Source organism: Corythoichthys intestinalis, chromosome 18 (assembly GCF_030265065.1).
Source record: "Corythoichthys intestinalis isolate RoL2023-P3 chromosome 18, ASM3026506v1, whole genome shotgun sequence".
NCBI classification, from domain to species: Eukaryota; Metazoa; Chordata; class Actinopteri; order Syngnathiformes; family Syngnathidae; genus Corythoichthys; species Corythoichthys intestinalis.
Window position 1 is genome coordinate 38,689,968 of NC_080412.1, and position 26,368 is coordinate 38,716,335.

The following is a 26,368-nucleotide window of genomic DNA, read 5'->3' on the forward strand; positions in this document are numbered from 1 at the left end:
GGGCCGAATAATATTGCACGCCCCACTTTTCAGTTTTTTATTTGTTAAAAAAGTTTAAATTATCCAATAAATTTTGTTCCACTTCACGATTGTGTCCCACTTATTGTTGATTCTTGACAAAAAAATTAAAATTTTATATCTTTATGTTTGAAGCCTGAAATGTGGCGAAAGGTTGCAAGGTTCAAGGGGGCCGAATACTTTTGCAAGGCACTGTACATCCCAAACATCTGAATAATGTTTTCCTTTCACAAAATAAGATAAACAACAAGACAAATAGAGCTTTTGATAGCAAAGTAACAATTTATATACACATAACTAACTGAAAGATGACGCTGTTGTGGCCGCGACAGCCTGTTAAACTTTTCCTTCATCGCCGTCTATCTCATAAAGATGAATTTTTTGGAGTCTCTGTGGGCTCTGCTCGCGAGCAGCACAGACTCAAAGGCATCGTCCGCTGCACTAGTGGTCCCGGTCGTTCTGCTCGGTCGTCCAGCGCCTGGCATTCCAGGCGTCCTACCAGTTGTTCTGCTCGGTCGTCCGCCGCCTGGCATCCATTCGGTCGTCTTCCGCCGGCGCCCGGCCGTGCGGCTTGGCCGTTCGTTGCCGTTGAATCGGGTTGCGGGTCTTACCAAATGCGCTACTGCTCTCCAGTGGCCAGTTTTAATGCTTTAAAATTGATTTTCAGCTTTGTGCTTTGGAGCTAAATTGAATCAGAACCCAGAGATGTCTGTAAAAGACGTATAAATAAGTCTTTGGGACACTAAAACAATTAAAAATAGAACAGATTTATTAGGGCTGTCAAAATTATCGCCGTAACGAGCGGTAATTAATTTTTTAAATTAATCATATTAAAATATTTGATGCAATTAACTAGAGCTGAAACGAGTACTCGAGCAACTTGAGTAGCTCGAGTTTAAAAACTGATCCGAGTAATTTTATTCACCTCGAGTAATCGTTTATTTTGACAGCTCTAAGCATCACGTTTTGCTAGGACCACTTTTAATGTGGGACAACGCGCTGTCACGTGCGGAGAGGAAGAAGGGAAAAAAAAAAACTTACCGCAGCCGACAGCCGCCACAAACGACGCTGACGTTGCTAAATACTAGCCCGCACAATGCTACATTGGTAACAGGTAGTGTCTGGTGCATCTCATAGAGATCACATGTATGTTGAACTAGATGCGACATGACAAACTCGGCCGCGTCTGGGCAGCGTTTGTAAACAGCCGCCATCTTAAAGCAGTACAGCGCTAAGCGCTAATAAAGAGCGCTAAGTGCTAATAAATAAGATTAACGTTACTGTTGCTACTAGCTCACGTAACGTTAGCCCTGCGGAGGGCTAGGTGTCAATTAATTATGACCACTGTCGATGCGTGGCTAACGTGTCTTACATACTTTAACATAACATAACGTTGTGGAGTGATGAGGGTGTAAAATAAAAACTCAATAATGCTAACTATCAATTTTAGCTCAGTAGTCATTGCTGGATAAAACACCAAGTAGCACTGGTCCCTAATGTGCTCCAATACAGCCTGTATCATACATTTATTTTGAACACTGCAAAAACTCAAAATCCTATCAGGACTTACAGTTTAGACCAGCGGTCTCAAACCGACTCCACAAAGGGCCGCAGTGGGTCCTGGTTTTTGTTCCAACAGATCCAGCACAAACAGTTCAACCAATGAGGTTTCTACTAACATAAGCAGCACATGATTGCAATCAACTGATTACACTTGTAAGAAACCAGATTGGTGAAAAGGTATTTGTCTCGTTTGGTTGGAATGAAATCCAGTACCCCCTGCGCCCCTTTGAGGACCGGTTTGAGACCACTGGTTTAGACTAACTTAAAACTTAACTAGAACTTAAAAATGGCTTGACACAAAGAGAAATTCAATTGAAACACGTGGGGAAAAAATCCTAACTTTTAAGTGATGTGTGTTATCAAGCGTAACGGCATTTTTAGGTAAGATATACATATATATATATATTTTAATAAGATCTTAAAGTTTTTTGAGTGAAAGCAGTGAATTAGTCTTTTTTTTTTTTAATTCTGTTACATCTGAGATGCAATTGTTGGCTGTTTTCAACAATATACATCGAAAATAAAGACATTGATTGACAGAAAATGGTTCAAGATTAGATGAAATGTCTTGTTTTCTCATGTATATGTATAATTGCTCTTCACCTAAAAATATATTTGTTTTATCCGATTACTCGATTAATCGATAGAATTTTCAGTCGATTACTCGATTACTAAAATATTCGATAGCTGCAGCCCTACAATTTACGCACATGCCCCGCTCAGATTAAAATGACAGAAGTGTAATGTCAGTTTGTTACTTGTTATTTGTTATTTGTTTTTTGTTATTTGGCGCCCTCTGCTGGCGCTTGGGTCCAAATAATTTTATGGGTTTGGGGAGTGAGCATGGTGTAATGATATCAACAATGGCGAGCTACTAGTTTATTTTTTGATTGAAAATTTTACAAATTTTAATAAAACGAAAACATTAAGAGGTGTTTTAATATAAAATTTCTATAACTTGTACTAACATTTATCTTTTAAGAATTACAAGTTTTTCTATCCATGGATCGCTTTAAGAGAATGTCATTAATGTTAATGCCATCTTGATTTATTGTTATAATAAACAAATACAGTACTTATGTACGATATGTTGAATGTATATATCTGTCTTGTGTCTTATCTTTTCATTCCAACAATAATTTACAGAAAAATATAGCATATTTTATAGATTGTTTGAATTGCGATTAATTACGGTTAATTAATTTTTAAGCTGTAATTAACTCGATTAAAAATTTAAATCATTTGACAGCCCTAGTATTTATACTTTTTAGGGAGCAAATGAGTTTAAAAAAAAAAAACTACCGTGTACTAAATCTGTGTGCTCTTCCAGTCACATCGTTAGACGCTGGATTTGTACGCCAATGGTCACTTTTCCCTTCAAACATGTAATAGTTGCCTCGACGGTTCAGCTTAGTTTTTGCGGTTTTATTTTGCTAGCCGTGGGTGTGGCGAGTAAATAATGCCTCACTGTCGCAGAGTACAACGTCACAGCAGTTCATATCAGACACAGTCCCCATATTCGAACATAGTTCTTATAACTATTGGCAAGGCCTATAGTTACTAGATATAGGAAGTAAGTACCGAAATTTTCAGACTATAAGCCGCTACTTTTTTCTCTCATTTTGAATCCTGCGGCTTATAGTCCAGTGTGGCTTATTTGTTGATTTATTTAGGTTAATAGGTAACACTTTCTTTGACAGTGGCATCATAAGACCATCATAATTATTACATGACATTATAATGGGCATTAATGACATTTTGAATTCTGTTATTAACTTCATTTACGTCCAGCTCGCATCTTTTACATTTATTTAAAAGTGAGATCATTTGCCAGTGACACAAAATGTCATCTGTCATAGGCATTCATTAATGGGTGTCATGTCATAATTATGATGGTCTTATGACAGTTTTATGGCGCCACTGTCACATAAAGTGTTACCGACTACCAGAGCTAGCAATTAATGAAACAACTGGTAATGAAAAACTGAAGAAATAATTAGCACAGAACATGAATTTTGATTGTTATTTACATCTGTAGCGCTGCAATGCATGCTAGCAGGCATGTTGTGTTAGGTTTTGTGTTTGTTTTCTCCTAATGTGACTTGTCCCTGTGATTGCCCGTTGATTTCACCTGTTGTGACTGCTCCTAGTATATCCTCCATTCTGCATCCTCCTGTTCTCACCTGTTCCTCGTTGTGTCGTTACCCCTTGTCTGTGTGTGTGTATATAAGCTTCCGGTTTCTTTTCACTCCTTGTTGCGTCATTGTCAATTTTGAAGTCAAGTCCTGTCCAAGCCCTCGTGTACCCGTCCCTCCTATTAAGTAAGTTTTGTTTGAACATTGCCTTTTTGATGCCTAGTCCTTTTGGTTGTACTTTGTGATTTTGTTAGTTATTACGTTTTTTGAGTTCACTGCCACCTGCCTTGCTGCGTTTTTTGTTTCCCTGCATTTGGGTCCACACCACCTGCCTGCCCCGCGTCCCTGACATGTTGAATGACAATAGTGTTGACAGCAGGTGGCAGTAGAGGTTGACTGTCTCCCCCAAGGGAGCAGTTATGGCCAAATGAAGCTTCTTGAAGCAATGAGACTTTGCAGCCAATTGGCTCAAAGCTTTATGGTGGTTCATTTGGTCTTATGATGTCGCTGTCAAATGTAGTGTTACCGGTTAATATCTTTAGTTGTAAATATCCCATTACACAGTGAGGACAGCTGCGGCTTATAATCCAGTGCAGCTTATCTATGAACAAATGCCCTTTATGGTGGGTGGCAGTTTATAGTCAGGTGCGCCTTATTGTCCGAAAATTACGGTACTCAAGTCCCTACTGTCTGAAAGTGGTCTTTGTTCTGTTCAGAATAAAATATTAGGAACGTCATTGCATTTAGTTTTTATTCACAATTTGTATAGTGTCCCAACTTCTGTTGTACAGAATATAACCTTGAAATACAGTACTGTGCATACGTTTTATGGCACTTTGTGCTTTTTCCATTTGGTCATTTTTTTATTAATCAATTCTTCCAGTGATGAAGGGCAGAATTATATCGCTGAATGTGTGCTCCCTGTAATTACAGGGAATTCCTCTTGCAAAGAAAGAAGTAGACAAGAAGGACGACACTAACAATACAGAGGGGAAAGGGATAGCTACTCGGATAATTGGGCCTTCCAAACCTGTAAGTACCTTTTATAATGGGATGGTGTAATGTCATAATGAAAATATAGTGCTGCAAAACTTGTAGAACTGAGTTAGTCACCGCATCATTCATTAGAACTCTTTAGACCGTAATAAGTGTTTTTCTTTCTCGCAGTTCCCTTCAAGCTACAACCCAAATCGGCCTGTGCCTTATCCAATACCTCCGTGTAGACCTCATGCGACCATTGCACCAAGTAAGAAGCGACACACAAGCACAAAAACTAGCCGCTTGACAAACAACAAAAATGGCTTCTGGACAGTTGAGTGTGCTGCAAGGACTAATCGATTAACTAAGTAATTTGATTAAAAAAAAGCTTCAAATCAAATTTTACTGCCTCAAGGATTCGTTTAATTAGAATGGCGTGGTAATGGATTGTTTTGAAAGTGTAGCTTTGATTTGGATGGATACACTGCCCTCTAGTGGCAGGAGGGAATATGCCATAACTTATCTAACATGGCTAAATCCAGCTGCTCCGTGTTAAGAGCAACATAAGGTATGTTTTTGTTTGAGCTAAAATGTTTATTTATGCATTCGTTATTTAGTTTCGAGGTATATTTAGCAGTTTTTTGGGGGAATCTGTTTAACAATTTAAGTGCTTTGAAAAAAAAAACGTTAGCATTTTATAGCATTTATGCTAGCTGACGTTTGCTAGTAAGTTAGCCAATTGTTCTTTTGTTGTACTTACAGTAGGTTAGTTTTTAATACCGTTTTAGGCTAAGATCAGGTATTTTTATTTATTTTTAAATGCATTTATTGCTGTTGTGAAATAGAAGTGCAACCGTACATCGTTTTAAGAAACACTCAGGTATTTTGTTTTGTATTCGCATTTAACGCTGTTTTGAAAGTGCAATCTTGGCAAGTCAAAATAAATAAAACAATGCAATACATGTTTGTAATTCGAATACTGTATTATTTGAACTATCTAATTGATAGATTAATCGATTACCTAAATAGTTGATAGCTGCAGCCCTAGTGGAGCTACTGTGCCCCCTCCGTAATTATTGGCACCCCTGGTTAAGATGTGTTTTTTAGCTTCTAATATATATATTTTTTTAATTCAAATAATATGGGACCTTAATGGAAAAAAAGAGAAAAATCCAACCTTCAATACAAGTGCATTTATTCAGTGGCGAAAAAATCCGACATAAAGAAATAATTATTTGACACAAAAAGTGTCACAATTATTAGCACCCCTGGTGTTAATACTTTGTACTTAGGAGCTTGATTTTGTGTCTGGTGAACCATTTCTGTGTAGATTTGGCTATATGTTTAGAGTCATCGCCTTGCTGAAAGACCCAGTGACGACCCATCTTCAGCTTTCGGGCAGAGGGCAACAGATTTTGATTTAACATGTCCTGGTATTTCAAAGCATTCATGATGCCATGCCACCCTAACAAGGTTCCCAGGGCCTTTGGAAGCGAAACAGCCCCACAGCATCACTGACCCACCCCCATACTTCACAGTGGGTGTGAGGTGCTTTTCAGCATGCGCATCTTTCGTGGCACGCCAGACCCACTTAGAGTGTTTGGTTCCAAAAAGCTCACTCTTGGTCTCATCTGACCAAAGCACACGGTCCAGGCTTCAACTGGGACCGTGTGCTTTGGTCCAGGCTTCAAATGATGTCAAATAATTATTTCTTTATATGGGATTTTTCCCCCACTGAATAAATGCACTTGTACTGAAGGTTGGATTTTTCTCTTTTTTTCCATTAAGGTCCCATATTATTTGAAAAAGTAAAAAAAAAAATATTAGAAGCTAAAAAACACATCTTAACCAGGGGTGCCAATAATTATGGAGGGCACTGTAGTTCTTGATTGCAGGCTTGTTGCTGCATAGGTGGACATTGACAATATTTGCAACTGCTACACAGGTGCATACAACAACGCAGGCCTTGTATCTATAGGAGGGGTCATAATGACCAGTGTGCCCCCTCCTCCCTACAACTCTGCCCACAAGGTAGCAGGTATGGTTGAACAGAGAAGCCTGTGAGTGTGTGAGCAAGTAGAAATCTATTCAAGCTCACTGCCTGAGAAGCTAGCATGGTTGCTTATCTGTGCTTCTGCAGCTTTAATACCCTATCGGGTGCACAATATGCTTTTTTTTTTTTTTTTTTAACCTTTAGGTGCACTGAATGACCAGAAAATTGCAACTCCTGGTACATTTTAAGGCTGGAGAGTTCTACAATTTAATTTAGAGCAGGAAGTTTACCGCAGCTGATAAGACACCATCACAATGTACAGCCTGAATTGTGGTTAATGTATTTCCTCCTGTCGTGGCCAGAAGTGTTATTTACTCAACTGCAGATAGTACCAGGTAATTCAACTGCAGAGAGTACCAGGTAATTTTAGCTGAACAAATGATTTTGAATCATATTCAATAGTTTATATTTCTAATGATCATGAATGATTAGCATAACATTTTTAGCTTTTAGGCTTTACAGATGTCATGTCAAAACATGGTTGTGCAGCTAGTCCCCGGGTTACGAATGAGTTCCATTCCTACGCTGGCGATGTAAACCGAATTTCCACGTAAGTCGGAATTAACCCTTTAAGTACCCCCAAATAACCATCCAAAAGTACAGTGATCCCTAGCTACTTCGGGCTTCAAACTTGAAGCCCTCAGTCCATCACGGATTTTTTTTTTTTCAATTAAAAAAAAAAATAAATGAATACAGATGAGCCGTCCCGAGCCGATCATGTAGTCTCACTCTCCCTCCTGCTGCTCTTTGTTGGCATTTCCAGCAAGATCTTTCGACCGAGCCGGGAGAGAAAGCCATTGTCTGACGCAGCCACACAGGCTCCCACCGTTTCGTCCTAATTCCTGTACTTTTTCGCCCTTGGACAGATGAGAGATGCATATAGAATCGTTTCGATGCCTTTTGACTAAATTTCGAATGCGGTTTTCTTATCTTTTGTTCATCTTTGCTCGTGTTAGGGCTGGACGTGCTCGACGCCATGTTTTTTGTTTTCGAAACTAATGGCAACAATCCTCGTCTCCTATTGGTGCATGTGACCTAAAACAGCTTCACACACTGACGATACTACTTCGCCATATCAATATTACTGCGCAACGGGGAAAAAAAAAAAACAGCACAAAACCGCAAATTACTAAAAAATGACTGGAAACAGTGAGTAGCACTTTTTTTTGGTTCTAATTAGCAACATATGTAGCACTTTTTTTTGGTTCTAATTAGCAACGTATGTATATTATAAAGCAGAGTTCATGTAGATCCACTTGAGTCGAACGAACCAACGCCATTTTGCTCAGCCAATACAGCCTATGATCCCAATTAACCGCAAAAACGAGGGATCGTTGTATTGTATTTTGTTTAATGAGGCCCTCTGGTGGCAGCCTTGAGTCTGGCTGGACTGTCGCCTTATGACTGAGGAGCAGACTCTGGTCTAACATGGATAAGGGACAGCTGCGCTCTGGTTTGGCCCACATAACGCTGCCTGTAAGTTGTTTCCGCTAATAATCTGTGTATACATTTGTAATTCAGTTTACAGCTACAGTTTGTGGAGTTACGTGTGAGCGATTTGCTATGAGAATTGTAAAAACGTTAGCATTTGTAGGATTTAAGCAAGCAGACTTTTGTTTAGCAAATTAGGCGTGTTTTCATTTAGTAAATTTACGTATTGATCATACTGGATGGACGTTTGAGCACCAATTGTCTTGTATAAAGTGTTTAATTGTTAAAATACAGGCCGTATTGAAAATAAGTTTACATATTAAATGACTAAGAGATTAAAACGACTGGAGAGAAAATGACGGACAAGACTCCGTATAAAGTCAAAATCGCGTAAGCAGAGTACGTTGTAACCCGGGGACCACCTGTATACTCAATGTATTTGAGGAAATACGCTAACTGCATTAATGTGCTGTGTTTTTTGGTCAGTCAATGTGGAAAGTTTATGGTTTGGTTGCTTATGGCGCAAATAGCTTCGGACTAATGCTGTTAAGGGTCTTTCTGGATTCATGCTTGCAGCTCATCAGGGGACTTTTAACTCACAACGCTTTATTTTTATTTACTTAAAATCCATATCTCTGGGCCTTTGGGGAGGCATGTGACCACAACCACAAATTATTATTATTATTATTTTTTTTGCAATTATATATGTCCTTGTCAAACCCTAATAATGTAATTGCCAAACTTAGCGGTACTATGATGCTAAGAGCCCCCCAAAGATCATATTCCTTTAGAGTTGCACGTGGGGAATCTCTTTCTATTCTACCTTGTTCTACTTTCTCTTAGTTTATGTGTTTACATGTATACTGTACCCTGACATAGAAGTTTATTTGTCATCTTTGTGGTCACAGAATGAGAACCGAATCATCCTGTTGTCTTTTCATCATTAGGTTACACCAAACCTGGCAATCCCCAGAACACAACACCAGGAGTCAAGAGCGGGCCGCTGCAAATTCCTCACGGCTCCACGCCGTCAACCCCCGTCCCACCGCAAGCTTCCCCTTCTCAACCTCCAACGACTCCCATCACCCCCGTTTTCCCCGGCATGGTGCCCTCTCACAACTCTCCCTCCCCTGCTCCGTCGCCATCTGTCATTAAAGCGGGTCCACAGACCCCCGTTGGCCACACTACACCTACATCATCTTCTGTCATTAAAGCTCACACACCCTCGGGTACCCCTTGCGGAACTCCCGTTCCTGGCAGCGGGGGCTTCTCGCCTTCCCCTTTCAATTGTCATTCCCGACCCGGAACCCCCGGCACCTCCCGCAGCGGCCCCGACATCCTGTCTCAGATCATCTCCGCGGGCTCAGCTCAGCAGAGGGCTTTTGCCCCCTCTACAGAAAACCCTTTCCATAACGCCCACCCACAACCAGGTAACCACTCAGGCTCGGTGATCCGCAGCTACACTCCCTCTGAAACGTCATCCAACACCCCTGGGTCCTCCACTCCGGTGATTCCGAGTTGTTCCACCCCGGCCCCTGGTCCGGGGCCCAGCCCTAAACCCTCCCCTGCCCACTCTGCCCAAGTTTCCATGGGGCCACCTGGACTCCTTCAGCACGAGCAGCAACGCGTAGCCACAAACAGACAGAGCGGAGGTAGCGGCAGTGGTAGTAATAGCCCCGTGCCTTCCGCTTTCAAGGGGACATCCCGCTCTGGTACGCCCTCTCTTAGCCCTCTGGTGGTACCGGGATCAGCTCAGGCTGCACTGGCTCGTTCTCTAGGGCTCTCGCACCCCCCGGGCTCACCTCAAGTCTCCCTCGCCAGTCCTGTGGCCATCAGTGGCCTACAAGCTTTGTCTGCTAGCCCAGGACCACCCCACTACCCAGGCCTATCCCCTTTCCCTGCTCTTTCTTCCTCCCTCCCCCCTACTTCCAACTCCTCATCGGGCAGCATCTCAAATCCCTCCCCAAATTCCATCTACCCGGGCCTGGCTCCCAACGCTGCCCCTGGCACAGCCTCGCCTTTCGGGCTAGGCCTCACTTCTGCTCCCTCTATATTCCCAGGCCTTCCGCCTGGTCCGAGCCCTGCAGCGTTCCCAGGCTTGGGAGTTTCAGGAGGGCACGGTGCAGGGAGCCCCGTCTTGCCATCATTCATGGGATTAGCAGGAGCCGCTCAGTCCTCCGTTGCGTCGGTGGCACCGGTGCAGGCGGCTGCGGTAGCGGCGGTGGCGGCAGCCGGCGTCCCGGCGTCATCGCCAGTCTTACCCGGCTTTGCGTCTGCTTTCAGCTCTAACTTCCAGCCGGGGTATGTCACAAAAATCTTCTGAGACTACTAGAGTTGTAAAATAGTGCTAGGGGTGGGAACATCTTGGTATCTCACGGTACGATTTCTGATACAAAGCTCACAATCATGATGATCTAACGAGATGGCGATAGAACGATGTAGGGCTGAAGCTATCAAATATTTTAGTACCATAATTTTCAGACTATAAGCCACTACGTTTTCCCCTCATTTCAAATCCTGCGGTTTATAGTCCAGTGCGGTTTATTTTTTGGGTTTATTTGGGTGATTAGGTAAAACTTTATGTGACAGCGGCATCATAAGACCGTCATAAGACCGTTATAACTATGACATGACACTGTCATGGGCATTAATGAATGCTTATGACAGATCTCATTAAGTGTCATCCATCAAATTTTGTCACTAAAAGCTCTGTAGCGTCGGTTGCCGACTGGCTTACACTCACAAGGGATTCACACGAGTACTGGTTTCTAGATCACCGTGCTGATTTGTGTACACTCCACCCCTCCCAATCACTTAGCTTCTAGACTCCCCCACCCCTCTCCCCTTCTTTCCTTGGTCAACAGACCCCCCACATCGTGTCAACCGGAAATACATCTAGCTGACGATAGCACCAACATATTCATAGTTGGTGTAGGCATTCAATGTATTTCTTGTTGTTGTTGTTTGAGTTTCTTTTCTTTCTTTTCTTGTGTTTGTTTTCTTTTGTTCAACCATAACCCCTTCCTGTTCGCTGCTTTGTCGTAATAAACGAGGTACAGTGGGGAGAACAAGTATTTGATACACTGCCAATGGGTTTTCCCATTGGCAGTGTATGTTGAATGATCAGTAAGGGAGTATGGCATACTCTCAATGTTAAACATTAAAACTGTTCAGACCAACCGGACACTTAGACTTCCATTCTCCATGTCAAACAGCTGAACAGGACAAAAAAAAGTGTCACTGACTTCATTTATGTCCATCTCGGATCTTTTACATCCATTCAAAAGTGAGATAATTTGCCGGATGACACTAAATGACATCTGTATTAAGCATCCATTATTGCTCATGACAGTGTTATGCCATATTTATGACGGTCTTATGAGAGTCTTATGACGCCACTGTTAAATAAAGTGTTCGGTGTTCTGCCAAAATATGTTACATCGGCGAAACTTCCTACATGAGGCGAATTTGACACCCAAAGTACTACCATGCGCTCTCAACTTGTTTGGTTTAGATGCATACAGGCAGAACGTACAAAAAAATGAAAATAATGAAATGTAGTTATATCCAATAAGGACGGTTTAAATTCGCTATGTGACTAATGTGGTCAACTGCTTTTAAGCTACTTCAAAAAAACACAATGGTTAAAAGTATTACAAGGAAATACATTCAAAAACTATTTTTGAGGCAATGAAAAAGTGATAAACTCAAAACCAAAAATCGTGAGTATTCGCAGCTTTTAACTGATGTGCGCATGCGTGAAAATGCTTGCACAAGCGCGCTGAGCATTGTGTAGATGTTTCGCCGCATGGGAAAGAATTGCAGAACACTGGTTAATATCTTTTCGCGTAAATATCCCATAATACAGTGAGGATAGCTGCGTCTTACAGTCTGGTGCGACCTAACTAGGTACAAGTGTTGTTTTCGTGTCAAATTGGGTGGGTGGCGGCTTATAGTCAGGTGCGGCTATGGTCCAAAAATTACGGTAATCGAGTAATTTACTGAAAATCAAATCGGTTAATCAGATAAAACATTTTTTTTAAGGTAAAGAGCAATAATAAATATACACGATAAAACAAGACATTTCACCTAATATTGAATCATTTGTATGCTGTATATGTGTTTATTTTATATGTACATTGTTGAAAACAGCCAACAATTGCAGCTCTGATTTGACAAGAAAAAAAGCCATACATTCACTGCTTTCACTGAAAAAAAAAAAATTAGTTAGAAAAAAAAAACAAATCTTACCTAAAAATGTAATTACGCTTGATAACACAAATCACTTAAAAGTTAGTTTTTTTCCCCACGTCTTTCAATTGAATTTCCCTTTGTGTCAAGCTGTTTTTAAGTTTTAGCTAAGTTTTAAGTTAAAGTCTACATTGTAAGTCCTGATAGGATTTTGGCTTTTTGCAATGTTCAAAATAAATGTGTGATACCTGCTATATTGGAGCACATTAGGCACCAGTTCTACTTGGTGTTTTATCCATCAATGACTACCGAGCTAACATCGACAGTTAGCTTTATTATGTTTTTATTTTACACCCTCATCACTTTATAGCACTGTTTTTACAGATTAAATAAAGCCTGTATTAAAGACACGTTGCCCACGCATTGACAGGCGTCATAATTATTAGAAACCTAGCCCTCCGCATGGCTAACGTAACGTTAATCTTATTTATTAGCGCTACCTTAACTTCATTTTACCTTTTCCCGAGTATCGCTCCTCCGCCAAAAATTTTAATGAGTATGTCGACACTTGTGTGGCCACATTATTTCAGTTGTTTATTTGTACTGCCCCTCTTGAAGTTTAAAGCACAAAAGCCTGGTGTTTTAACAGGGGTGTGTAGATTGTTTATAACCACTGTATCTCAAGTGGATGACTATCTTCTACACAGTGGACTCTGCCCTAGGTGGAGTCCGTGGACTTTGTCTGGAAAAAATGCTACCCTCCCGTTATGACAAGCTATTACGTTCATATATGTGATAAATTTAAGCCACACCCTGAACTCAGCATGTGACGCTGCACTGTTCTAAGCACGCCTTTTTAAATGACAGGTTGGGAGCAAAATATTTTGAAACGTTTTCCACCATTATGACCTGAAAATTGTACAATTTACCGTATTTTTCGGACTAAAAGTCGCACCTGAGTATAAGTCGCACCAGCCATAAAATCCCCAATGAAGAGGTAAAAAAATTATATAAGTCGCACTGGAGTATTAGTCACATTTTGGAGGGAAATTTACTTGATAAAATACAACACATAGAACAGATATGTCATCTTGAAAGGCAATTTAAAATAAAAATACAATAGAGAACAACATGTTGAATAAGTGTACAGTATGATAATGTTACATGATGCATGAACAACGAAATGCAAACGTGGCCGGTATGTTAACGTAACATAGTTATTAAGAGTTATTCAGATAACTATAGCATAAGAACATGCTAACAAGTTTACCAAACCATCAGTGTCACTCCAAAACACCAAAATAACATGGAAAATGGTATGATAATGTGTTAATAATTTCACACATAAGTCACTCCTGAGTATGTCGCATCCCCAGCCAAACTAAGAAAAAAACTTCGACTTATAGTCCGAAAAATACGGTAATGGTTTTTAAAATTATTTTGATTTGATGCTGATACAAAAGACAGACCCTTTGTATGATGAAGTGTGTTCACGTGTAATAATTATAATTGTAATACTGCTATAACACCTCCTGTGAAATTGGCACCCCATCAGTCACAAGTGTATATAAAAATGATGTCAAAAGTTTTGAGTTCGAGTGATCACTCGAAATTAATATCTCAAGCCCCCCCCCCATTTACTGAAAAATGGACCCTAATTGGTGCCACTCGTTTGCACTAGTTGTTACCACTCTGTTATTGAGTTGGTACGGTCTTTCAGCCACTGGAGTTAAGATACCGAATGGCTGCAACTGACGTCATCACTCGAAATTAGTACCTCAATATTTATAAAATACTAGCAGCACAAACGAACACAAACCTAGCACAAACAAATGGCATCGTTGCGTTCTGCCGTAGATGTGGGGTCTGCGTGACGTAATCACTACAAATTAAAAGCATAATACAGTGGTACCTCTACATACGAAGTTAATTCGTTCCAAGACTTTGTAAGTCGAAATGGTCGTATGTCGAGCAGGATTTTCCCATAAGAATTAGTGCTGTCAAATTTATCGCATTAACGGGCGGAAATTAATTTTTTAAATTAATCACGTTAAAATATTTGATGCATTTAACGCATGCACGGAATGACCCGCTCATGCATTGCCTCAAACAGATTACAATGACGCCGTTTTTTGCACATTGAGAGCTAAGAGGCAGAGAAAGGCGAGTGGACACAGGCGTTCATTGAACCGCGCCGTTTATTGGCATAAGCTTCGGCAACTCCTTCACACCAAACATAAGTTTCATTTAGTGAAAGCACAACAAAAATAATTTTCCTATCTCTCAAAAAAAAAAAAGTTCATTCCCAATCAGAATAGCTATGCAAAGTTCATTCCCAATCAGAATAGCTATGCAAAATACACATAAAACTTACTCAGACTTTGGTCAAACTCTATTCAAACATTTCGTTTAGCTCAACAAATACACTGGATGGCAATATTTAGTCACAATAAACAAACTATCAGAGGTCTCGTACATTGTGAAGCCAGCACTCAAATGACCGTGAAGTACAATGGATGGGAACTACAGCGTCAGTGGAAGGACTAAGTAATTTAAAACTCGCCATTGACACCTTGTAGTGTATTTCAATCACTACCTTACATAGTTAAAGACACTGTGGAAGAACAGCAGGGAGCCCATGTGACGTCACTGCTCGGCGACGTCAACAATGGCGAGCTACTAGTTTATTTTTTGACTGAAAATTTTACAAATTTTATTAAAACGAAAACATCAAGAGGGGTTTTAATACAAAATTATTATAACTTGTACTAACATTTATCTTTTAAGAACATCAAGTCTTTATATCCGTGGATTCCTTTAACAGAAAGAATGTTAATAGTGTTAATGCCATCTTGTAGATTTATTGTTATAATAAACAAATACAGTACGTATCATATGTACAGTATGTTGCCGTCTTGTGTCTTATCTTTCCATTCCAACAATAATTTACAGAAAAATATGGCATATTTTAGAGATGGTTTGAATTGCAATTAATTACAATAAATTTTTAAGCTGTGATTAACTCGATTAAAAATTCTAATTGTTTGACAGCCCTAATAAGAATATATTATAATTCCATTATTGCAGGTACTACTGCAAATAGCAATAACACAGAGCAAAACAAATAATTTATTAATAAAAATCAAGAATAATAATATAATAGCAATAATAATAATACCTGTAATATAGTAACAAATTGGGTTCTAATGTGGCGTATGTGTTTTGCGTGGTGTACCTGAACGCACCGCATGGCTGACGTGAGTGTGGAGTGAGAGAGGTGTATTAGAGTTTTTACTTTCACTTTTCATGTTCTGTTGTTGTCGCCAGCTGCGGCGGACAGTGGGCGTGTTGTGTTGCACAAGTTCTGTAATAAATGTTTAAAAACCTGACAAAACTGGCAATGTTACCATAAGAATAATTGTCACCTTAACTTATAAAGACTTGTGAACGGAGTTTGGAGGAGGACCTTCAAGATCGTAGACATTGTACGGCCATATTGTCAAGCCAGTTCATGGAAGCGCACACCACACTCCTATTTTTCAATTAGTTCCATCTTCATTTCAGTGTTAAGCGTCACCTTTTTCCTTTTTTCACCACCTGCACTAACCTTCTTGGAACCCATGTTGATTTATCTCTCAAGAAAATCAGCCATGCATCCGTACTGCGGGAAAACAAACTGCGGCGCTTTCATAAATCGTTGTATTTCGATTCGAGCATGTCAGATGTAGAAACAAATGGCGAGTCAAATTTTACGTCGGATGTCCAAAAGATTGTGTATCGAAGCGATTGTATGTCGAGGTACCACTGTGTATACAAAACCGTTAAGGCACAAACGAATGACAAAAATTTTAGCCCTTTTTAACCAAAATGGGGGCCTGATTGACCTCAGATTGACCTATGAAAGAATTGTAAATGTCTCAAAAATGATAGCAGTACCAACAAAACCTTTTACAGCACAAACGTTTGTGACATAATTTTTTATAGGAATTTGCGTCTGATGGGGAGGCAATTTCACGGAAGTTGTCCAAACAACTGTTTTGTTGATTTTTTTTTTTTTTTTAACTTTAATTCCAGGTTGAGCAGTGGCCTCCAGGCTCCAGCAAACAACGCTTTCCCAGGTCTGCTGTCCTTTCCCGGAGTCCCGGCCTTCTCCCCGGCGGCTTCCCCTGCCGCTCTTAGCGGCCTTCACAATCCAGCTTTGCAGCCTGCCCTGCTGCAGGTACGCACAATGATTCAACACTAGAGGTGTGCCATCTTAGGCACCCCACGATTCGATTCGATTATGATTCAGGGGGCTACGATTCGATTCTTGAACGATGATCACGGTATTGATGATGATCACGGTTATCACGCTTACCACGATTATCGATGCATCGTACATTACTAATTACTATAGTAGACAAACAAATTTTTGTCTATTATTTAGGGCTGTCAAAATTATCGCGTTAACGCGCGGTAATTAATTTTTAAAAATTAATCACGTTAAAATATTTGACGCAATTAACGCACATGTCCCGCTCAGAAAGTATTCTGCCTTTTGGTAAGTTTTACAGCAAGGCTTTTTGCGCTGTCCAACAGCGAACTCTTGTGGTCGCTTTGCGACATGGTTTATTATTTTCGTCTTTTCTTTCTTCATTATGGCTGCACGACGTCTCGGGCTCATAATGTTGTGCTTATATGATCCTTGGACAAGATTTGTCCGTAAGTATGGTTGTTGTAAAGAATGTACATATTATGTTAGTAAGCGAAATGTTATATTTTTTGTATGAAACGCTTTTTGTTTATGTTTAGTGAACCTGTATAGCGTGCTAAGCTAACGTTGTTGCTAATGCAATGCTTGTGTACTTTTATTTTGTAGTTTTACGACGGTCTAAAGAGGACAATGGTTTGAGGCCATTTTATTAATAAATCAGATGAAAAAGGAAGAAATCTAATTATTAAGGCGTCGTTCACTAGCTGTCTAGCTTTGGAAAAAGTAGACGCTTCGGAGTGAGGACAGCATAGACAGATTTAAATGACAGTAGAGTGAAATGCCCCCTACAGTCCTTATGTACCGTATGTTGAATGTATATATCCATCTTGTGTCTTATCTTTCCATTCCAACAATTTATTTTACAGAATATATATAATTTACAGAAAAATATGGCATATTTTATAGATGGTTTGAATTGCGATTAATTGCGATTAATTACGATTAATTAATTTTTAAGCTGTAATTAACTCGATTTAAAATTTTAATCGTTTGACAGCCCTACTATTATTTATTTAAAATATCCTGATGATTCAACAGAAATGATGGAAACATGCTCATACAACAAAAACCTGCGCTTAATCTGCTTTTTTATTTATTTATTTTTACAAGAAAGTGCAAAAACGTTAACCATTTTAAAGGGAGTACTTATTTCACTCAACAATACAATAAAATTTACACAGGTGGAATGAATTCCACATTTTCTGGAAACAAAGTGTCTTTAGAAATAAACCTTCCTTTAACCAATATACTTTGTTTTCACAGATTTCTGTACTATTTCGCATGTTTATAGTGTTACCGCTGTACTTAATCATGGTTTTACATATTCTGCTTACGAAATACACGTTAGCGAATTAGCTAATTAGCTTAGCGCTCTATTAACACCTCAAAAACAACAACAATAAAGGCTAAACAGTACAAGAGGTGTTCGTGTACTCACCTCTTGTAGACACACACGGGTCTTAGCAACACACTCAGGACATTTTTCAATTGACATGACGTCAAACTACAGCTGGTCATCTGAAAGACGAGGAGCTACGAACTATTTTTCTTCCCCTCTTGCTCTAAAAAATAATGTGCGCACAAAGGCACGACCCGGCGCGCTTCTGTTTCTGCCTGTCTCATACACAAATTTATTTTACAGTCTTTTGAAAAAGAGTTAATCACTCAGTTACAGCCAGCATCCATTATAACGTGCGTGCGTCCGTTAAAGGTGTCCGGGCGGCAGACGTGTCTTGAATTTCATTCCGCTACGAGCGGCTGTCATAAAGGTGTGCGGGAAAATCATTGTTTTTGAGCCTTTATGAATCGTAATCGAATCGTCACGTGTCGAATTGCGATGCATGTAATAATCGATTTTTTGGAACTCCTCTATTCAACACTACTCACAAACTTACAGTATTTCAGTTTGATCAAAGTTGTTCATTTTCCAGGCTCCAACATCTGCATTGGAGGGCCTAGCTCCTCAGCCCAGCTCATTCACCAATTACCCCGCTGGACCAGGAAACCCCTTTCCCCTCCAGCCTGGTTTGCACCCCCAGTTAGGTTGGCAGTGATACCCGCCATTAATTTCGAGTATGCTAACGCTCCTTTCAATGGCATGTGAGGACCTTTTGTTTTCATCTCTGAACCCAAGATAGAAGACTGTGAAATGAATTGAGGAAAACGTAGTATTTGCATTTTTAATAGTGAACAGATGTAAATATCAGGTTATTTTTTAAGTAGGCTGTCAGTAGTTTACATGTTAGTGTTGTGCTTTTGTCAATTTTAACAAAGTGAAAATGAATTGTAAAAAAATGAATGCTGCCCTCTAATGAAATCACTGCATCATGCGGGAGCTACTGACAACGGATTTCCTGTTACCGTAATGTCCCGTATATAAGGCGCACCCGTGTTTAATGCGCACCCCAAATTTGCTTGCAAAATCTAGGGGAAATTATTGTACCCTTTTATAACGCGCACCCTAATTTTAGCACCAATAAATAGAAGAATAAAAGAAAACAGAGCTGGTGTACAGATACAGAAATGTCATTTTACTGACTGGTGAAACACAGCACAAGCATAGCATATTGGTAGTTCAAAACATTACCATAAATTAACAATATTTACGGTAATAATATGATCTGACAACTTCTCCAACTTACCAGAATCCAGGAGAAAACAAAACACATGTGACTTTTCGTTTAAAGGCTGCTATATAACTTGTTCGTTTCATTATGATGAATAAATGTTTCTTCCATGGATTGATACGGTAAAATAAAAGTGGGGACTGAAGTCTGAAAACGGAAAAAGCGCATCGCTGTGGACTGTAACAAGAGGAACTATTGTTATTTGGGTTTGAGTTTCCCGAGGGACAGATATAGTTGACGGACACAGGAACTCTGTGTTGTGTTACGTTTGTTATGGTCCGAGTTGCAACAAACGTTGACTCAAATGAGTTCAAGAAACTAAATGCTGTGCTTTATGAAGAGTGAAAAAAGCAGAATTTAACACAGACGAAATGATTCGACCAATCAGTGTGGTATTACCGAAACAAGTATTACCGAAACAAATGGTGACGTCATGTACCGTAATGGTCGGCAACGGATCGCCGCATACGTTTTCTTCAACACAACATGGCCGTGTCAATAAAAAAAAATCTGTCTTTAGATATATATATATATTTCTGTCTCCATCCATGTACCCGTGTATAATGCGCACCCATGATTTTATAAGTTGATTTTGGGGGAAAAAAGTGTGTGTTATATTCGGGAAATTACGGTAATTCCTTGAATAAATCTTTCGGGCATATATCGTTAAACAAAAAAAATGGCAGATTTAGTTTTATACTCTTCAGAGGTGGGTAGAGTTGCCAAAACCTTTACTCAAATATGAGTAGCGTTAATTCAACATAAAATTACTCAATTTAAATGTAGTCATCCCAAATATGTACTCAAGTACAAGTAAAAAAATACTTGGTGAAAAGAAAACTCAAGTAATGGGCAACTGCTTTACAATGTTTGCTTCTTTTTTCTTTCTCTTTGTTTTTTTTTTTTTTTTTAAACAATGGTATATTTTTTCCCTCAGCACATTGTCATCTATATGAACTCTTATTATGCGCTGGCTCGCCCCCCAGCTCCCCGATTGGCTGGGGAAGGGCCGCAGCCCTGGGGCAGCACCCACGCGGCATTTCCACTCGTCTGCAGGACTATCAAATGTCTGATGGGATTCACGCATGACTAGGTGAAATTAGACACACTCAAGTAGAGAAACTTTGTGTCAGGATTACCGATCAGGCAGCATAGAATAGTTTGCCAACATATCCACACTCACAAGGGATTCACACAAATACTGGGTTCTACACCTCACATGGCTTATTTGTGTACACTTCACCCCTCCCAATCACTTATCTTTCTGATTCCCCCGCCCCCCTTTCTCTTTCTCCTTGGTCATCAGGCTCCCCACATGGTGTCAACCAGAAATACAACTCGCTAACGATTGCCCCAACATATTCATAGTGCAGGCGTTCAATGTATGTTTTTGTTGTTTGTGCTTCTTCTGTCTCTCTCGCCTTATCTCTTTTTTTCTGTCCCCCCATAACCCCTTCCTGTCTGCTGCTTTCTTCTAAAAAAATATAAAAAATTTGAAAAAAGCTTATAATGCTGTACTATAACGTGGCCATAATAGGGCAAAACAAATACACAACAATCATCAAATTCAGACTACAAAAATGAAACATCAACCGTCCAAAGATAAGGGGTGCCCTCTTGTGGAGAAAAAAACTTTTCCTACCATGAAATTAAAACTACTCGATCTCCGGTTTTCTGTGGACTATCTGTGTCAAATCAAAACTGGGAGGAATCCGCACTTTCGAGTAATGTTGACTCTTAGTCAAATAGCTTATTTTTTAAAGCGTTTTAAAGACGCCAAGTGATTGAACAGTCTGGGGTAATCGTAGGACTTCTGATAGCGATCTTGTGTGTGTGGTCATGTGACTGTATTGTAACGTCTGAATGCATTATGTGATTATTGTTGCGACATCCCATTGGTGAAACTGGCGAAACCTAGCAAAAATGAATAATCTAATATGTAGAAGGAAGAGGAAAAATGTAAGGGATGTCTCTGATTGGATTACCATCCATCATCTACAGCTTAATCTGGGGTCGGATTGTGGGGACAACAGTTTTAGCAGGGAAGCCCTTACTTCCCTCTCCCCAGCCACTCAATCAGTTCCAGCCGAGAGACATTAGCCCCTTTTATACTTATATCCTGGTAAATTCCCATCACCTTACGCGAGATTTACCCGCGTCATTGCTTTCACACATAGAGATATATCCTGGGAATCACGCGAGTTGGGCACTTTCACGGACTTGTCCCACGTTACTGACTCGGCTTCTCTTTGCGGAGAGGGCGGCTGGCGCGATTTTATAACCCGGATATTACGTCATTTTTGACCGGCATCGACAACAAAATAAACCACACATTTCCAAAGATGGACGATGGACTTCCTTGGCTCTACGATCTAGTAGCAATTTAATTTTGTTATATTTTCAGTTTCATTTTGCTATTTCCAGTTTGCCATGTTGATAATTACGTTGTTTGTTTACCGCTTTTCGCCCTACTTCGAAGAAAGAGGAAATGACGTTCGGCCTGCCATGATATTTACGTCATCAGCCATTGTGCTGTGATCCGGGAATTTAACGCCTGCTTTCACACATACGGCTTCCCGGGAAAGTCCAGGACATTATACTAAGACACGATTTGGTAAATGTCCGCGTCATCTCCGTGTCAATGGACCTGGGAAATTGCTTTCACGCATAAGGGCTACCCGTTTAAACAAGGGTTGGGAATCTCTGGCATGAAGCCGATTCGATATGTACTGTATCTAGATACACAGTTTACGATTTGATTAAAAAAACGATACATTTTTAAGGGCGAGCGATTCGATACGATTCGATACAGTTTAAGAACGATACGGTTCGATACAGAGTGAAAACGATACGATAGTAAACATTTGTTGTGTGTGTTCGTACAGTATTAAAGATTAAACAAAATTTCATACCAATGTTATGTTTTATTTTTATATGGAAAAAAAAAAAAAGCTTACTATATGACCGTCATTTTGTTGGATGGGATTGATTATAAAATAAAACTCCAGTGACAGACAACAATAAAGTATTTCCTGGTGTTTTGAACACAATAGGTAAGTAATTTAAGTGCAAACTTCCAACGTAAACATCTTACAAGCAAAAAATATTAATTATATGCAGCAGCTCTAGAAAAAAAGAATTAAACCTGCTAGTGTTATCATAAATAAATAATAAATTATGCTTTACCACTGGTATAACTGGGGGAATAAAAACATGGCTTTTTAGACAGACAGGTCTATAATCATTACTTTAACCTTATACACAGCAAAGTCATTCACTTATGCCTGTGTTTCTACATTTTTTTATTCCTCATCACGGTCTATATCTTTTTTGAAGGGCAGGTTTTTCTTGAGGAAGATCAACTGATCCACATGTTCATGTTTAAGGAGACTGCCTTTCGTAGAAACAATATGCCACCCTTTCCACCATTGTAGTGGGTTATTTTTCAGGGTTAAAAACTCACGATCTCTGTACCGCTTCACACTTCACACTAGCTCTGTCTCACGCGAACAGATCTGGCTGCCTTCGTCACTTCAAAGTCCGACTTTTGTTTTCCGGGGTGCGTTGAAAATCAATCGCTGCACGTAGCTGGCGTGGTGCGCAAACTGTCCATTGTTTTAGCATGTTGCTTCGTTGCCACAACTAGTTTCGTTTTGGGCTATGAAAAAAACGTTACGGAGCATGCGGTACAGTGGTTTTGTTAGCGCTCGCGTTGTTATGACACGCCCGTGACGATCGAGTAATGACGGCGACTGCTAGCGGTTCTGCCGAAATGAATGGGAAGTTGAGGCAACCACGATGGCGGTCACAATCTAAGTGCGCTGTGTGGTGAATGACACAAGCGCAGCATGTGAGGTAAAAGCTAAATTATTATCATATTAAGCATTGCATTGAACTAGGCATTAGAAGCCGATTCTTGTGCTCACGATAGCCAAATTCTATCTCTATTATCGATTCATTGAATATTTAATGGCTAATTACTGTCGAATGGTAACTTTACTATCGATACAGCTGTATCTCTCACCTGTAAAACCGGATATCCGGTCGTATCGGTTTATCGTTCTCAAGCTTAGTTTAAACCAGTGATTTTAACAGTGTTTAGGTATGTGTGAAAGGCGCTATAGTCTCTCCAGCATGTCCTGAGTCGTTCCTGAGGCATCCCGCCGGTAGGACATGCCTGGAACACATCTCCAGGGAGGCGTTTGATGGTCGAGGGATTTGCGTGTCGTGTCCTAATGATCCTAGGAGCTATGTTGTCTGGGGCTTTATTCCCCTGACAGGGTCACCCATGGCAAACAGGTGAGGGACCAGACAAAGCACGGCTCAAAAGACCTCTTATGATGAATGATATAAATGGACTTAGTCCACCTCGCCCCCCCGGAGCCAGGCCTGGACGTTGGAGCTCAAAGGCTAGCGTCTGGTGGCCGGGCCTATATCCACCACCTGTGGGAGCGGCCAAAGGGTTGGGCCGGGTGCGTAGGGAGTTTAGCGGCAGCCAAAGGCCTTGTTGGTCCGAACCCCAGCTGAAGTGGCTAACCCTTGATTCAATCACGTAATTTGAAATCGGACCATTTTTCAGAGGATTGGAAGCTGGTAAAAATGATCGGGTTTTAGATTTTTATTATTTGTTTTAAGGGGCTAAAAAGTAACAAAGTAATCCAGAAATAGAATCGCATTGCCAAAACAACCGTATTGGCCCGAATATAAGACGGTGTTTTTTGCATTGAAATAAGACTGAAAAAGGGGGCGTTGTCTTATATTCACGGTCTAGACATTATACCCATTCACGACGCTAGATGGCGCCAGATATCATTGAATCGATGTTCTGTCATGACAGCTACTCTCAAGTTTAACCAGTTTGCATTATTTTATTGCAATGTTTTTCCTTATTGAGATTTGTTTCAATACTACAGTTACAGTTAGACTTCACTTTGATAGTTAATGCAGTTATTGCAATTTTGTCGTTTTATCACAATAGATTGGTTTATTTACATTTCAAAAACCAGAAGCCATTCATTAACGAATGTGATTGGACTTTAGTTTACATATTTAAATGTGCAGATATCAAGATTTGAATGAGGCAAAATAACATGCTTTTTCTCTCAAATATATTGTTATAATCATTTTAGGACTGTCAAACGATTAACATTTTTAATCGAGTTAATCACAGCTTAAAAATTAATTAATCGTAATTAATCGCAATTCAAACCATCTATAATATATGCCATATTTTTCTGTAAATTATTTTGGAATGGAAAGATAAGACACAAGACGCATATATACATTCAACATACTGTACATAAGTACTGTATTTGTTTATTATAACAATAAATCAACAAGATGGCATTAATATTATTAACATTCTGTTAAAGCGATCAATGGATAGAAAGACGTGTATTTCTTAAAAGGTAAATGTTAGTACAAGTTATAGAAATTTTATAATAAAACCCCTCTTAACCCTATATTGCCAAATGTATCACATTTGATACACCTAAAATTTCATGATTTTGAGACTAATTCAGAATTTTGACATTTCTTTTTGAAAAAAAAAAAAAAAAGATGGATGCAAGTCAACACATGCATCTGCAGGTTCCATGAAAAAAAAAACAGGATTTAGCAAGGGTTATATATATATATATGCTATATAGCGCTTAATTACACATATTCATTTTGACTTTTCTTTTTTCAAATTTGAAAAAAAGGTTTCATTACGACCTTATTTTTCAAATTTTGGGATTCTATGATGATTGCTTCATATTGCTGGCATTAAAGGGTCTTTTCATTTCAATAAAATTTGTAAAATTTTCAATCAAAAAATAAACTAGTAGCTCGCCATTGTTGATGTCAATAATTACCCCATGCTGCTGAAACCCATAAAATCAGTCGCACCCAAGCGCCAGCAGAGGGCGACAAAACACAAGTAACAAGTTGACATGACACTGTGCTGTCATTTTAATCTGTTTGAGCGGGGCATGTGCGTTAATTGCGTCAAATATTTTAACGTGATTAATTTAAAAAATTAATTACCGCCCTTTAACGAGATAATTTTGACAGCCCTAAATCATTTGTTTCGGATGTACTGTAATTATTTTCTGTATAAAAATTAATTTTGTGTTCAAAAAGTCTTTTTTCAAACTTGAGTCTTGAAAAAGAGGGGGTCGTCTTATAATCAGGGCCGTCTCTATTCGGGCCAATACGGTACATGTATGTTTTATACTCCGCAACACTCCCGGTAAGTGGAAGAGGAAATACTGAAAACAATACAGTACTGTAGCATGTTTAGAACTTTTATTCAAATTATTATTATTTTTTTTTTCGGTATCAGATCGGGACTGTATTGGCAGCTTCTCAAAATTAGGTGACTCTAACTCAGGTGCAAAGATATACGATCGGGACAACCCTAGTAAGGACGCTAGTGTAGCCAGGTAAAACTAACGTTTTTTCTTCACAAATCCACTCAAGTTAAAAGTATGGCGTGTTAAAACTACTCTTAAAAGTACATTTTTCCACAAAACGTTACTCAAGTAAACTGAGTAAATGAAACGCATTACTGCCCACCTCTGATAGTTTTTTTTTTTTTTTTTTTTCTTCCCTTCTGTTATGTTGTTAGAATAATTTGTCATCACTGTGAAAGAAACACTATTCATTGCTGCCACACTGATGTTTTTAATGCAAGGTTTTTAACATTTTAGTCCTTACTGTTTGATAGTTTGTTGTCCTTTTGTTACACTGTATTTTGTTTTAGTAGGTTTTAATATGTTGAAATATTTACTACCAGGTACTGTAACCTTTGCTCTTGTGTGTCATGCCTGAGCCAAGGCTACAATCTAATGAGGTTGACTAAAAATAAATGGGGATTTTCAATGGGAAAAAAAATGCTTTCATTTGATTACAGTGGATTACGATTAATTTCCTCAATGCGATGTTGGAAAACTGCTCAGAAGTGAATATTTTTTAAACTCAACTATTGAAAAATTTTTCATGGCAACTTTCATGTCACATTTATTTATATACACAGTAAGAGGGCTCATTGTATAAGACACAAGTTGTAGTCAGAGTTTGCGTAAACACGGAGGAAAGCCATAAACCCGTCACGATTGCCTACTAATTGTGATAATCA

General features: G+C 39.4%; 1 protein-coding gene across 3 annotated transcripts in view; it reads left to right on the forward strand.

Annotated features, from left to right (window-relative positions):
- proser1 (proline and serine rich 1) overlaps positions 1 to 25,185 on the forward strand; it is a 31,935-nt gene extending 6,750 nt beyond the window's left edge. The window contains exons 7-13 of one of the 3 annotated variants that reach the window (XM_057820932.1): positions 4,650 to 4,748; positions 4,884 to 4,962; positions 6,640 to 6,732; positions 9,126 to 9,608; positions 10,239 to 10,479; positions 16,444 to 16,588; positions 18,553 to 25,185. In XM_057820932.1, the coding sequence (XP_057676915.1) occupies positions 4,650 to 4,748; positions 4,884 to 4,962; positions 6,640 to 6,732; positions 9,126 to 9,608; positions 10,239 to 10,479; positions 16,444 to 16,588; positions 18,553 to 18,675 (1,263 nt within the window). In that variant the 3' untranslated portion in view covers positions 18,676 to 25,185. Of the gene's footprint in view, positions 1 to 4,649; positions 4,749 to 4,883; positions 4,963 to 6,639; positions 6,733 to 9,125; positions 10,480 to 16,443; positions 16,589 to 18,552 lie in introns of all 3 variants that reach the window. The other 2 variants (XM_057820929.1, XM_057820930.1) reach the window with 2 other exon arrangements.
- The last annotated feature ends 1,183 nt before the right edge of the window (positions 25,186 to 26,368 follow it).